The sequence below is a fragment of the Sceloporus occidentalis genome, unplaced genomic scaffold (assembly GCF_023333645.1).
Source record: "Sceloporus occidentalis isolate IW3139 unplaced genomic scaffold, rSceOcc1.0.p SCAF_113, whole genome shotgun sequence".
NCBI classification, from domain to species: domain Eukaryota; kingdom Metazoa; phylum Chordata; class Lepidosauria; order Squamata; family Phrynosomatidae; genus Sceloporus; species Sceloporus occidentalis.
In genome coordinates, this window is record NW_028317093.1 from 1,250,035 (window position 1) to 1,266,826 (window position 16,792).

Genomic DNA, 16,792 nt, shown 5'->3' on the forward strand with positions numbered 1-16,792 from the left:
GGGCATACTATACACTCTAGTCACACCTTATTCATATCACTATTTCTATTATTTGTGATCTCTTCTTCTTATTAGTGTTTGTGCTTTAATGATTCTAACAGTCCTGCATTATACTTGCCATGTAGTCTATCTTCAGAAGTGTGCAGCAGTCAGGCTTATTGTCAGTTACTTCAATAAAAGTGAGTTGTACCTGATCTGGGCCCTGGTTCTACCTTACAAGTTTATTACATTACATATTAAGTGATACCAATTATTTAGACTGCATGTGTCTCGTATCGTTGAGAAAATCTAGCCAGTCCCGTTTGAAAGGATATAAATCGCTATTTCACCTTAAAATGAACACACCACGTACACAGAGAAATGTTGCAAAATCTTAGGTTTTTTTTTTTATTCAAAGTGCCACTATCAGAAAAAAAAATGTAGACTGTGAAATGAAGAGTTTGGTTTCACATATGAAAAAAAAAAACATGCTGCAATGATACGAATTTATTTTTGAAGACAACGTTACAAGATTTTTTCTAACAAGGAAACATAACTCACTGAACCGGCTGAACTCACTGCTGTAGATATGGAAATGGTACAATACATTATAATTTCATAATTGGCAAAAGGAGCCTTTTCAGCATCGTCACAGAAGCGCTTAGCTGAATTTGCACCTTGAAGTAGATCTTCAAGAATCAAAACTGGAGGATCACAGCACATTTAGATAATAGGTATCATTGCTACACTATTAAAAAATAATAAATTTATTGAATATACAAGCTAAACAATCAATCTTAAAATAAATAAGTATTCCTTTTACACTGGGTATCATATATTACACTTTGTTTTTTTTTGTGTCAATGACTGAAGTTAACAAACAGCATAAGGGGATTTCTCTTTAGCGTCTTCTTTCATAATTCTGTAATGTGTTCCTTTCTGATGATCCTATAAAAATAATTTTTACATTTTCAATAAATGGAAATACAGAATTGACAAATTTACAAACTCAAAAAAATACAGGAATGTGTCATCAGACATGTATCAGAGATAGATAGATGATAGATAGATAGATAGATAGATAGATAGATAGATAATATACAGACAGTACCAATACATTGTATTTTAATTATTGATAATGTATAGCAGTAATACTCAACTGAGGTCTGCAGTGCAAACCACTAGTGGTCACAGGGCACTAAAAAAACAGTCCTCTATAAGACAAAATTGTGTTTGACTTGTATAAAAAATATATATGTATAATATAGAAAGTGGGCAAGAAAAGTTTGCCATCACTCCTGTGTTCCAATGGCACGTTGTGTTCGCTAACCCAAGTTTAAGTTTAAAAGGCTAATTGATCATTAAAAAGCCAATCTGAAATGTCTGATTTTATAGGTATCTAGTACTATCTATTTCTAAATTCATATATCAAGAAAATCAATTACATTGTCTCTAATATTTTGTTTTTTTGTTTATAGTAGAAGCAGAACTTTATGGGAAACCAAAATTCTCACATTTCACATTTTACATGTATTTACAGTATATCCAATAAGTAAATAATTTTTTTTTGTTGTTTAAGCACTGTGTGTTAATAATTTCAAATTTTTATATGACCTTGATTGATAAAAGAACAAAATGAGTTTGGGGATTTGGTGGGTAAAAAGACTCTATGAGAAGTTTTGTTATTGTAAAATATGGTTTTATATTCATTCTTTCAATGTATTTACAGTTTAATTAAAAATAAAGCAGGAAAAAAGAACTGCCCTCCCCCCCAAAAGGGAGGGGAACCGAGCCAAGAGCACTTAGCTCCAAATCACGAATGAATGAAGGATTTAACAAAAAAGCTGAAAAGCGGCTGGATACAATAGGTACTAATAATCTTAATCATTACTCCCCACACTAACAAAACATTTTCCCAGTGTGCAATAGCAAATTCAAATAGACCCAATTAAAACAATAAATCAAAGCATGGGGATGTTTGTAATGAAAAACAAATCAGTAGAACAGCAACAATGAAGGGGAGAATGATTAGAACAATTAAAACATACAAAGTATAGACATGCATGTGTCTGGTGAACTATTAAAGGGAAAGCATTATGAATGACCAATGCACATTCATCATAATGAAAATGCTATACAGTGAAAGGCAGGAGCATGGCCTGGGAAAAGGATTAAATGGTTACATACTTAATTCAATAGTTTTTCCTCAATTATAAAATCAAGAGGAAAACACCTTAATATGGGAGATCATCCCACTATGGATATATATAATGAAATACAAAAAACTAACATATCAGTAAAAAGGCTGCCCTATACATTGAGCTTGGGCACAGTCATAATGTGTCTCTTATCTAATATGTATTCAAAACTAGATGATTTTTTGATTCGTTTTTAAACATTTTTTACATTTTGCGTTTGGTGCCACTCGTCATCCCATGCTGTTCCCTATGAAGGATACCAGTTGTTTAAAGCAAAATTAACTCAGTCTCTATACTTGCACATTTGGGTCTACAAATGGGTCTACAGGGTCTATACCTAGGGCAGCTATATGAAGCTTAGGCTCCAGAGTAGCTCCAGGCAAAGAAGGTTTTATAAAACTACACAGCCCAGGGGAAGGTGGGTGTGCTTTGTTAATCATAGCCCCCATGATAAATTATAAAGAACTTTTCTTTATAAAAATGGGAAGATCCTGAAGTGGTAGGGTTGACATAGAAGCGCCTTGGAGGACTAGCATGATGGTTGTGACAAGAAGAGGGCCTGAGCTCCCTTTTCCAGCTTGTCACTCCCAGCTTCCATTTATGTCACCCACACAGCCAGCACTAAATATATTGTTTTTCAATAGATATATGATTATTCAACTAGGAATACAGACATTGATCTTGTTATATAACTGACTTTATATCCCCCTAGGCCTTCAGGTCCAAAGGACATAAGTGCAGTGAGTTGAAGACGTCCAACTAATAGACCTTATTATGCATTCTGGGGGCTAAATTATTTTGCAAATTGTTATATTAACTTCAACAGAAACAACTGCTTGAATACTTAATTCATTAACATATGGCTTGATCCTGTACACGTTTCTGTTGATTTACACAATTGCTCAAATATGTGACTTAATAACAAGGTTTGCCAAGAAATAAAAGTGGCTCAGTTGCCTTTAAAATGAAATTAGCCAATTTAGAATTTAGAATTATCAGCCTGGCTTAAGGCGGTTTCTGTAAAAATTACCCTCATTTTGCAGAATCTTGAACTTTTCTCTGCATTTTACCAGAAGCAGTATGACAGAAAAAAATAACATTTTATTTCCTATGTGACACAAAAGCAGCATTAGTATGGTATGGAATAATGAAAAACAAAATTGCTACACAAAGCAACCCTAATTAACACTCATAGGCACCGCTTATTTAAATTTATTTGTAATACAATCACCAGAAATAAAGTGATTGCAATGAAAATAAAAATGTAGGCATTTATTCATTATAAATACAGTGTGCTGCGCTGCCAGTATACTTTCGTTAGTTTCCAGGAAGTGACATCATGGATAGAGCTTGCTTCCTGCGCGCATCAAGTTCAAACATTAGCTATTATATTACCTAATATTAGGAAGCTGATGTGCAAAGACTTGGTTTACTTATTTGAAGGTCACTGAAGTGAGTGAAAAGACTACATTGTATGCAAAAAAATAGTCATGGAAAAGCATACAATAACAGTAAAAGACAAATATTATTCGACATGACAACTTTTAATTGGTTTCTGGGGTCCATGATATTCTTTAAAATGCATTTTCAAAAATGATACCGTTTATCTGGACTGGGAAAATCCCAAACAGATATCTATGCCATTTAATTTTTTTTTCTGCCAACACTGCACTTCTTCTGCTATTTTACATTGATCGTCCGTGATAAATGCCTTCCTCAAAGAATAATTTGACACCTACATTTTATATAGATATGTAATTTTCCCCTTCCCTTATCCATTTTCTAATGATGAGAATGTATCAGAGAGTCTTACACATCCCTAGGAATTGAGTTAATAGGAAATATTTATAGAAATGTTTTTAAGTACGTGGGGCAGATTAACAGATTATTTAACTTTTACTTATTTTTTTCAACTTCTTTCCCATTGCAGTCTATGGCAGGGTTACTATTCAATGATAGATGTATCTCTGCACTGATTCCAGTCCACTGGGGAAAAAAACACTAAATGTGTAGCTAGAAATGATGGAATTTATTTTGTGTTTGAGTACCCATTTAAAACCCCAAATGTAGACTGCTTGGGGTATGTATTGTAATTTCTTTTGAACTCTGCCTAGCTCTTGTCATAAATTTGCCTTTGTATCCTTCTTTGTGAATGTTTAATCACATAACTACAATATGGCTACTTTTCAGAAGATCTTTTATTTTCTTTCCTCAATTATGGCTAATGACTTAACAGTGCCTGCGTTCATGTCATGTGACAATTAAGCATTCCTGGGACAAATATGAATAAGGCAGCATTTTACATGCTTAAAGAATAGTATGCGGGTGTGAGCATAGGGACTAGCATCCCTAAAAGGTCCTTCCTATAAAAAAAACTTTCTACAAGTCCCATTAAAACCAAGTACAATAATGGTTATACCTCATGTACTTGAATGTTGGTGATTAATATATAATTCTTCTTGTAAGTGGACTTCTTTAATAGTCTATACTATACTATACTTTAATAGTCAACATATTTAATTGTTGCTCAACAACTCTGAGCTGTTTCATTGAACAACCAACATTTTAACCATGTCTTATTTACCAACCCATCATCAATGTCCTGCAGCAATCAATGTGCCTTCATAGAATTTTCAAAAGAACAAGAAAAAAAGAAAGAAAATACGTCTCCGGGGGAATTAACTAGAGAATATTGCCGATTAAACTATATAGAAGGGAAGAATAATGTTTAAACATATACAGAAACAAACAGCTCAAACATTGCATCACATAGAACTAATAGTGAATGGGGTGGAGATAAACCATTACAATCATTATTGAATAATTAATGGATGTGTATAATTGATGATCTTTACAAAATCATTACTGTATTGAACATTATATGCGTGATTCCTATCAGTCATAGACAAAAGGGGATACATACCAGAGTATAAAGATCTTTTGCCCATAAGTCCAAAAAAGGAATCTGATTTATACCCTGAAAAAATATACATTTGATGGATGGTGTTCTTAGACATTAATTGATTCAAATATCACCAGAATAGATTATTTATGTCTGATTTTATTGATGAGCTTTCAATCCTAGTAAATTGATAAGTAAATAATAAAACCCAAACAGCTTTATTGTGAAGCCTGAGGCATTCATAATGTGTAACTTTGTCAGTTGGAGTTATGCGAGCTTCTACCTGAGACCATCTGAGATAGAAAAACTCTTTCTGCACTTGAATATCTAATGTCAACATGTATCGGCATACGGGAAATATCTGACTTACTGCTACATATGGAAGTGTGGGCTTGTATGTATAAATTGCATGCAGTGCCAGCGTTATGATATAAGCAAAACACCTACTTAGAGGCTTTTTCCTATATTAGTAAGCAAGTGTATGTATGATGGAAGCGCTGCAAATATAGCTCGCCTAGGATGGTAGAAAATCTAGGGTCGGCCCTTATTGCTCAGATAGACGTATCATTGCTTGTCGCCTAGGCATGGGCACTTTTTACTACTCATAAATAAAGAATATAACTAAAGCACTCATACAAGTATTGTTAAAGAATGCTCCATAGCAGAAACAATAAAAAATAGAAAGGGATTTATATGTATATACAGTATCTTATAAACCAATTATAACAGGTTACTGGGCCCGGATAACAAGTCACCCAGCAACTTTGTAACCCCTGTGCCCTGATCTGGGCTGGAGTAAAGGAGGGGATCATCAGATAAGTAATCTCAACCCTGTATAAGGATGAGGATAAATGCAGATTTGTGTGACCTGTACAAAACCTGTATCCTAGAAGCAATATCAAGTAATACACATTAAGAAGCTATTAAGTGCCAACCAAAAGTTCATTAAAAGGCAGCACATAGCAATGAACTTTGATGCACATATCCATTATTGGAACAAATCTGCGAAAAAACATCTTACTTGAATGGAAACTATCATTTACATGTTTATGAATTCCATTTATTATTAAATATTGCCTTAAGTGGCAATGTTTTCTGCTTCATATATATTTTAGTCTTTTTATCAAGACTGCTATAATATTCGTGTTATAAAATAGCTGTTACAGATCAGAGGTTTTTTGTGTAATGAATGCAAAAGCAAAAGACAGCTGTTAATGTTTTGTGTGGTTCATTGAATACACATATATAAAAGAGACTTCTGAGCTCTCGAAAGCTTATGTTAGTCTACATATTTTTCTGTGTTAACCCCGTAACAGGTATCACCAGTTTTTTCACCATCTTCTCTTGGACCAATATGGCGGTATGCATTTTTTACATTTACTTTGTATGAAATATTTTAACATTGTCTATGACTAAGTGCATGCCATATTGACTCCCATTAAAGGTACCCTGGGATTTCTTATTAAAGTTTCCTAACAATGCAACGTCCGTCTCCTTCCTCTCCGATTGCTGAGCCACATGGAGCGGTTGACTCCAACAGACCTCCATGCCACATCTCTACGCAGAAGTGGACATTTATCGCAAGTTTTACAGTAACTGCTGAGCGTTCCGTTGAAGTTGCAATCTAATTGATCGAAGCTGTACATTTAGCCTATCAGGGTTCTGTTAGACCTCCTGTCTTTCAACCCTGACTTGCCTTTGACTGACTTCACACTTTACCTCCTACCTTGGTGTCCAGTGCATGGTAGGCAGCAAAGTACACAGAGGCTGAACCAAAGGGTAAAATGGGGCTCTTGTGGGGAAAAGGTCAAAGGGCAACCTAACCCTAGGGTCCATGTAGATGCCATTTTACACCCTGTTGATAAACTCACTTGTGTATGAGTATGGCCATCAAGTTAACCATATGCAAAAACAGCTGATGGCAAAAATAAGCTTCCATAACCATTTTTTTTTGCCTTGCAGAAAATATTGCAACCCTATATGGCGCCAACACACCATCAAAGTCAGATGATGATGTGTGACACTTGATTAAGTTGTTGCAGTTATAAGTGATATTAATAATTTAATAATCTTGTCTGATCTGCTTTTAAAGTATCCAGAATTATATTGCATTTTCCCTGCACTTAAAAAGTATCACAGCTGACCACTTCTGCTTTGTTATTAATGTATATATTCTCCAACTTACGTTTGCGAGATATTTGACCAAATCCTAGAAAAAGAAAAGAAAAAGAAACTACCTATTAAAGATTACTTTCTACGTAAAATGCATGCTGATTCTATTGATTGGTAATGGACATTAGAAAAAAAATCAAGTGTTGCTAAAAGTTTCCCTATTTATACGCCTATTTAATTTTATCAGGTATCTGTACCCCCAAGGATTTCATCTCAGATCAGTGCAACAAAGCAGTCCAATCACAGGTACATTTATCAGCAAAAGGAAGTAGGAGATGTTAATGTTCATGGACAAGAACCATAAATGAATATGATCAGGAAAGGTAGATTAGTTTTTTCATTCATGAGAAGGAAAAAATATTAACACCCAAACCTCTTAAAATTTGGAATACACAATGTTCTGCAATCCTTTAGATTAATCATTGAAATGTCACATTATGATAGAAATGCCAAAATAAGGGGTACACTTACTTTTACGGGATATTTGACCAAATCCTGGAAGAGAAAAAAAATGTATTTTAATCTCCTTTAACTGCATCAATAACATATTGAACAGTTGTGTTTGCATGAAAGCAGATTATGGATCACCTATAACACAGATACTAGTGCTCAATAACCAAAATGCCTAAATGAAAATGAATACAAGCAATGATAAAAACAACTGTAGTGCATCATTTCTCAAGAAACATTATCTAAATAGAAGCATTCCCAATATGGCTGAAAAAGTAAAAAAAAAAACCAAACAATTAACATATTTAACTTTGGAGAAAAGATGGGAATGATGATTTCGCTTATGCTAACACTGGTTATTATAACTTTATAGAAAAGTGTGTCTATTGTCAATATACTTTCACGTGGTTCTGTGGTTGATTCAAAGAGGAATACAACCAATATCTTGGAGCATTGAATGATTTTTTACATTCATATTTAAGTTGGTTGTTTTTCCTATATCTAGGTCAACAGCACAGCAACACACAAAAGGGTTTGAATATAAAGGGCTAAGTTACTATAGGGTAACAGTGGCTTTTAAAGTTACCAGAAATTCACATTCTTTGCCACATAGTGGTGGAGAATGTAATGATGCAACAAGCACAATGTAACCGGATAAGTTACATGAATGTTAATTACAGATAATACATATACTGTTGCCGCAAGTTCTGCTTCTACTGCCCTCTTTTCTCAGCTCATTAATTTGCCATTGATGAAGAATAACAAAATTAACAGCATACAGTTTTCTTACCATTGTTCCGTTTTCCCATTAGACCATAGAACTGATCAGGTCTTGGTTTCCTTGCAATTCTCTGAAGGAGACTTTCAAACACTGGTCCCTGTAGTTCTTCCTAAAATGGTGAAGCGGTACAAATGTGTGAGTTTATTTGCTGTATGTTTTAATATAAATCATTCTTTGAGAAAGTTGGTGCTGCTTTTATGTCTGTCATGACCACATCATAATCATGTCACCGTTATGGCCAACTCTACACCGTTATCATTTAAAAATGTGGTCTTATTCAGATATGATCGCTTCACAAGGGCGTATTCTGGCCTTGGCCTCTTAGACCTTGGAGCAGGTCCAGGACGAGGCATGTCCCTTTACAAGGAGCAGATTGATTGGTCAACGGACCAGTATATTTAGACCATGGAGCTCTGCGCTTAGCCAGCACAGACATTCTTGGCTTCCCTTTCATCTTCTAAGACAGAATGACGTGTTGCAGTGATCTGCACTGAGAGGTGACCCAGTGAGGGGAAGACGTGGTAAATCCAGAGGTGGTGCTGGGGGCTCTGCTCTTGGTCAGGCATATAAATAAGTTTGGTCTCCACTCCCAGTTCTTACCTTATCTATATTGATTGTTCTTGCAAATAAAACAAAGTTTACCTAAGTTCTTTCACTTTCCTGTCAATTCATCATAAACTCACTTACCCCTCCATCTACCTATTTTTATCTTGTAATTTCACAGAACAGTAAAGTCTTGACTCCATTACAAGAAAGTGCATGACATATACCTGAAACTGGGCCTGTACTGTATTCTAAACAGTTACAAACAGACCAACCATTCTCAATGTAGCTGATGAATTATATTAAGACAGGCAGATTGTGATACTGAAAGAAATATGAACAAATTTGAGCTACCAAGTATCCCGTAAAGCATGCCTTACTTAGGCCGTCCCAATATAAGCCCTCCATTTTGTTAAGAAAGTTTTCTTGTCCTTCATCAGCATCACATTTATCATTCAAATCATCTTAAATTCATTTCTGCCTAAATAACATATTATTTATATTTCTTTCAACATGGTTAATTCCATCACCAACAGAAAATCTCCTCTACATCAATCATTAAATGGCTCCAAAGGCTTCATACCAAAGATATATTATTCCCAATGTGTGAGCCAGAAGTACCAAAAAATGTCATCGCTAAATGATTACGTGATGTAAATAAGGTTGGAAGAACATTTTTTACAGTGCTTTTGAAAAACTTTGAATCAGCAGGAGGGAGAAAATCCACTGTTGCCACCCGTATTTTAAGGAAACATGGCTTCCAACATGTTTCCTTAAAATGTAGTCACATAATGTAATAATCATACTATTACGTGATTAAAATGACAAACATAAATAAATATACTTTTAATTCTTTTAAGACAATGTAAACATTTTTGAAAGTGGCTTACATAACCTCCTTAGATCACTAGTTAAGGAAACGTTTCATGAACACCGCTGAGGTTGTCCTTCATGTTATACGTAGTATTATTGATGAGCAGAAAAAACAAAATGGGGTATGGCAGGGATGGATTTGGGCAGCTCATGATTTAAACACGATAGCCACCTGCCCCCCGCCTAATTTTCCTCTTGGGAAATGTAGCAATTTACTGACTAGAAATGTGCCAAAACAAACAAGGACACACATCACACATGACTACCTATTGATCTTATAAACACAATTCATGGATTTTTGGACTCTTTAATCAAACTTATAATACCTTCAATGTGTTATTTTAAAGATGTATTGACCTGGTTTAATAGTTCACCTTTTAGTTGCCATTTAAGATATGTAACTATTTTAAATGAAGCAACCACTATTAACCCCCTGTAGTACTAGAGAAGTTAAAAGAACTACCATTGGCGACTTTACTACTGAGAAGTCTAGAAATCTATCAAAGGCCACACTTGGATTCCTCTAAATTTGTTCATCCTTTTCTAAATCATTTTTTGCTGTATATATATATATATATATATATATATATATATATATATATATATATTGCATTTGCAATATTTGACTAGTTTGTGCTGTTTTTGTCAGTATAATCAAATTATACGTTGATACGTTCATTCTATTTCTAGAAATATGTTTGTTAAGATATTATTTTGCACTTAAATCATGTTTTTAATACTTTCTACAGATGGGTGTACATGTGCAAAATCTATACAGTCCTTTCTAGATTATGTATGATATGATTTAAAGACCCATTAAAGGAAAGGACCCTTTTAGATTTCCCATAGGAAGTAGTCAGTAATTAGCGTCCTCTTTAATGTAGTCCATTTGTGAAATACTTCTGAAACCACCATTACTGTAAACTAGTAATATAATGTGCACAAACTGTCTGTAACTGGGGGAACAAATATACTGCGTCACATTTCTTTTACAGCCTCTGACTATGAAAATGTTCTGTACAATGGAGAATTTTTTATTCTCAGCCGGGAAGGAGTCCTGATGCTCAAAAATCACACTTCACTGACTCGGAGTAACATTGATTAAAATTAAATCCAGAAATGAAAAGAGTCCAGAAGGTAATAATTCCTTCATGCATACAAATCCAACACAACAGGTAAAACAAATGGATAGTAATTAATGTAATACTATTACATGCAAATTAAAGAGACAGGTTTACTACATTGTTATATAAATAAAAATATATATATATATATTATACATATGTATATATATATATATATACACACATATATACATACAAACATACATTCTTAAATATATATATATATATATATATATATATATATATACATATATATATACCTACATGCAGAATATATAAATTGTATATAGAAACAATTAAAATATTTAAAAAATGAAATTAATGATTTGAGTTCAATCTACATACATATTAGGAGCCTTAAGTGACTTAGTGTCGAAATTACCCGTAGCTTGTCAAGTCAATTTATCAATAACTCAGCCTGCTGTATTTGAGCACTGATAAATAGTTATGTCAATGACAATGTTTGAATTGAAGTACACTTAAGATAATTGGAGAGCTCCCCCCAAGGTGACTTTGTGAGTACAAGGCAGTATTTCACTCTCCAGCAGGAACATTTTCCTTGGAAATAAACCAACGCATTTGAGATGGATGGACATAATTGAAGCTTATTGATTATTTAAAGTAGTTAAAATATGTCCAGTGGACGTGTTGGCAGTGTTTAGCTTCTGATGCGGAATGTCTCTTGTGTTCAATGTGAAATGTCACTTAACACATAACACCTTCTTCAGAGTGATATGGCTTCATTAACACAAGCAAAATTCATCAAGCAAGGAGGCCATTTTTTATTGTTATGTATCGGTAGAGCCTTGCTAAATGCAATATTATAGTGTTATATGGAGTCTGGGTAATTGGAACTTACTTAACCATATTTACAATAAGGTGATAACGTGTATTGAAACGTACAGCTTTCTATAAAGTAATCATGTTGTTAAAGGTTTTGGTTATACAGATGATTCTCCATTTATAAATGAGCGCACAAGTGACATATTTAAAACATAATCCTCAAGTTAGGAATACATTTTCTGTATGGCTCTGATGATCATAATGCTGTGCAAATGGCATGTCTGCTGTATACATATAGACCATTCAGCCCGATCATATATTCAAAAACGCTGTATTTTGAATAGTATGCGTTGTAAACTAGATATATGAACCCAGATGAGTTAGGCCACATATAGAGGAAATATTTTATGTCCAGGTCCATCAATCAGGCAATGAATGCAAATTATGGGTTTTTAAGAAAAAAACATAATACAAAGATGATAATCATGAAATTAATGCAGGATCAGGTCCATTAACTGCACCCTAGGATTTTTTTTAGTAAATATTTATATATATACTGCATCATTAGATATCTTTAGATCGGTCGTTTTAGAATATTGTGCTGGGAATTACATTTCAGAAGCATGTAAAGCAATTCATACATAAGTCATGCTTACTAGAATATAGCACGTAATCCCTTAATAAATGCTGCGTTCCGAATAAGGAATAATGTTTTATACAAAATAAAATATCATATTTTGAATAAAAGTTATAATTATTTAACATTAGATATTAGAAAAACAAAACTTAGAGTGTAAATAGCACTGTTTCTTGGAATTTTAGTACTGAACTAAGACTTTTAATGACACATGAATGAACAGCAAATCCAAATGTACATTAAGTGAAAATTTACTTCGTAATGGCTTCTTCTAAAGAAGTCATGGTGAAATATGTTAATATCAGAATAAAATATACCTTATTTTACAGATTAATATTTGGCTATATAGTAGGCTGTATTGAAGATCCTAATACACAGTCATTTTTAGGCATGATTTATGGGTTGGAATTAAAAAAAGAAAAACGGTGAATTTTCAAACCTCACTTCCATCAATCAAGAAGAAACACACACGCTACCAATGTATTTCTGATACTTAACTCATAGAGGTCTTCTCCTAGTCACGTAAAGTTTCTTTTAAAAGTCAACCAAACCTGTTGAGCATAGTATCAGCCATTGCAATAGCTGAGTAGAAAACACATTGCTTCTTGCTCCAGTACTTGATGTTGACCTACAGATCATATATTATAGACTCATGGGTCAACCAATATTCAAAATGAACCATAATGCGGCATCTACTCAGAATCTTGCAAGACCCTTAGATGAACAGCATTTCATTTATGGACAGCCAGGCTTTTCCATTTCTTTACTAATATGAACATGTTACTGGCGTAGCATTTTATTCAACATCCGAAGCCCTGTTCAAATCCCCTCGACAATCGTATGAGCTGTATATCTGTATGGCATGCATTATTATTCTTTGCTCCAAAGGTTTCATCTGGAATACGAACTCTAAGTATCAACTGTATTTTACAGGTAATGTTACATTGGGGTACAGTGCTGAGGGCTTCCACAAAGTACAACTTACAAACGGGTGATATAAACCTGCCATTGTATAAATCACTAAAAAAAAAAAAAAGGTTATTTTATAAATACCTAGGTTATTTTTAATAAATTAGTTATTTCCAATGTTTTAATATTTCGCCTAGTGTTCTATAATGTATTGCTTAAATGATTTCGTGTAATTGTCATACAAAATGTCGGAAGTTAAGGAAAAGCACCGTGGTGGGATTTTATTCACCGCTTCTGCACAAACATGTCTGTGTGGAGCCAGACCACAATATCACTTTCGATTGATAAGCCATTTGGGTTGAGGTGAATGTACTCATTACTGAATTGCACACTAATGATAATATATTATCATTTTGGTCCAGCAATGTGCAAATATTTTATATTTTTAACTATTCTGCATTCTTAAACTATAATACAAATAAAATTACTGCTCAATTAAGTCATGCATGGGTTTATGCCGCAAAGCAGTATGTATGACGTCGTCTGATTCTATATTGAACATTATGTACCAATGCATCAAAATAATAATATTATACTATAAGAAAAAATGACTATGGACATTTTAGCCCAAGTGAAAATGGACTCTTTAAAGGTTGATACATCTTATTACGAAACAGAAAAAGATGTAAAGTTACATAAGCTTTCAGAACATCAGAGGTCTGTTCTTCAGATGGCATGAAGAGGAGACCTCTGAGGTCCCAAACGCTTAGGTAACTTTAGATGTTTTTCTTTCATGCCCCAACGAAAGGCACCGATATAATAATAAAAGAGTCCGAAAAACAATTAACATACACTTTTGTTTATTAAGAGAATACCTAAATATGAAAAAGAATACTAATTTCTATACTTGTAATGTCTTATAATGATTGAAGTTGTGGAGCTTGGGGGGGGGTGTATTTGCTGGTTTATTACTCCATAAAATCTATGTACTAATAAGCCGATCAAATGTAAACATATTCATGCAATTTTCACTTATCCTTAATGCTTCATTAATAAATGGATGACTTATCAGCTGATTAGAGTAATTGGTCACCCTGCAAAGCAACTTAACAAATAGAGCAGTTCCTTGTCTGAGTGATCACTTACAACAAAATTCTGTCTTAAGCTATATTGCTGTCAAAACTGTTAACAGGACTGAAAAACTGTTCCTTATTTCTCTCTAGACTCACATTTACAAGATATAGGGATCTATTGTCTTAGTACTGATTCTTTGCTATGCATTGCTAAAATAATTTAATGGGTATTTTACTTATAGAATTATGTTTTATTATAATAATATTAATATTATAAATTATTGATATAGCACCATCCTATTCCACAGTATTATATATAATATATATATATATATAATATATATATATATATATATATATATATATATGTTTATCTACTGAGAAAATAACTCACATAGCTGATCCATGATGTATTCATTCACAATTTATACAATGACTAAAGGGTCCTCTTAATTACTGGTTTAATCCAAACGTACTCAGTCTCTCTTTGTATGAGATTACGTAAAAATGTAAAGTGAGAATATAAATATGATATTTTCTTTTGTTAAACAGAACAATACGGGATGTTTCAAAGTACAATAGCTCTGCATCTGCAGGTTAATACATTTGTACAAAGAAAAATTAAATTCAGTTATTTATGCAAAAAAAAGATAATTTAACTGTTTTAAGATAGCACAACGCACACGGTTAAGATCGATATAACCTATCCAAAAACCTGGAGGGTAATGATGTTCCATTTTATAGCCGGAAAGAATAATATGTGAGCTTGTGCTGCTTTGTCTGTGCCAGCAACAGCTGTGCCTTTGCTTTTAAAACACAAGCGCCTTACAATAGGAGATTTTGCTGTCTTGGAAAAATACAGAATAGAAAAACAAATAATGCAGAAATCAATATAATAAAAGTTTTTTCCTAGTCTTTTAACATCATCGTCTATGGGCTTCAATGAAAAATATTGTATAAAAAAAATCTCACCTGTATTTGGTCACTGTAGGGCCAGTCAATGTCTTCATTAAGTCCTATTTCTGCTGCAAACACTTGCGCCGAAATCAGGAGAATTACAGCAAAAGCTACAAGGATTTTCATGGTACCCGGTCTTCTCAGATATAGCTTCGCGCTGCAAATAACCGTGCACTGTTTCTGAGACCAAGTGCCAGAACAGAACTTACAGCTGATGGATCAGAACAGAGATACCTTTCCAGCAGCCCAGATATCATAAAGTCTTTATCTGTGAACGGAACAAAAAAAAGAAAAAAAGGAGAAAAAGAAGTCAGTCCCTTCCAACAAAACACCTAGAAAATAAATAAAAGACACAATTCAGAAGTTCACGTAGACAAGGATAACTGTATAAACAAGTTTAAAAAGGATAGCATCTTTACCTTTACGCTTTTTCAACAGCTTCCTATATATTTTACTTTTATTGCAAGAAAAAACACAGAATGACATGCCCGGCACACTTACTATACTTCAGTGGGAAAGGCAGCTGTTCTCCGACTTGTGTACGTTACGCTCAGCGTCTGTGTATCGCAGTACAGTACCTTTCTGAATACACTCTGGAGAGCTTTCCACTATATATAAGTGGAGATGGGCAGGTCCAGGGCAGCTTCGTGTCCCTAAATCTAATTACTGCACACAGTCTATTTAACATATGAAGCAGGGAAACTATATGACGTAGTTTTCCCAGCAGTGTTACTTATCAATATTCTATTGGAGTATTCGGAGGTTTCCCCGTTTCTTTTGTGAATCCTACTAGCTTTTTTTTTTTCTTCCTGTGACAGTTCAATATGACATTTCCACTGGAGGCGACACGCTGATGTCCATGACTGGATGTAATTTGCTCAATGTGACGTAATTTGCCAAAGTCGAAGCAGAATAAAAAAAAAACACATCATTTTTTTTGCCGTTCCTAAACAGATCTGAGTATAAAACGCTTTAAAGCTGCCACTAATGATAAGGCATGATTATGGTGACGAGGACGATGATATACTTGATACCCAAGAGTCACATCACAAACTGTTCATACTAATAGCATGGTTTAAAAATAATCATATGATGCTAAATTGCGAAACAATGAAAGTGATTCAACTAGGACCATTATATGTAAATTCTACTAATGAAAGTTACCTACAACATTCACTTCATCCTAGTTGTACTTAGTTAACCCCTTAAGGACAATGGGCAGTCCCTAAACCCATTGAAAACTATGCATTTTGAGCCCGTACATGTACGGGCTTTGTCATTAAGGGGTTAATTTGGATTCCTATTCTATTTTATTTTGTTAAGTTTGTAATATAACTTGTTGGGTTATAAGCCATTAATTAAACATTTTACTTTTAGGTTCACAACCCATTGTGTTGGCCATTTTCCATTA

The 16,792-nt window shown here is 33.8% G+C and overlaps 1 protein-coding gene across 1 annotated transcript; it reads right to left on the bottom strand.

Annotated features, from left to right (window-relative positions):
• Positions 1-880: 880 nt before the first annotated feature.
• Positions 881-15,507, bottom strand: LOC149282526 (tachykinin-like peptide). Its single transcript, XM_089498071.1, has 5 exons — positions 15,397-15,507; positions 8,492-8,591; positions 7,723-7,746; positions 5,101-5,154; positions 881-927 (listed from the first exon to the last, which is right to left on the bottom strand). The coding sequence occupies exons 1-5, from the start codon at positions 15,505-15,507 to the stop codon at positions 881-883; spliced, it is 336 nt and encodes a 111-aa protein (XP_089354197.1).
• Positions 15,508-16,792: the final 1,285 nt, after the last annotated feature.

Bases quoted from the DNA above. Each gene is read 5' to 3' on its own strand.
- LOC149282526 (XM_089498071.1), bottom strand. From the start codon at position 15,507: ATGAAAATCCTTGTAGCTTTTGCTGTAATTCTCCTGATTTCGGCGCAA. The intron at 8,592-15,396 runs GTGAGATTTTTT...TCACCATTTTAG, and splicing joins CCTACAGTGACCAAATACAG to GAAGAACTACAGGGACCAGT. The intron at 928-5,100 runs GTATGTATCCCC...TTATTTTTATAG, and splicing joins CAAAAGATCTTTATACTCTG to GATCATCAGAAAGGAACACA.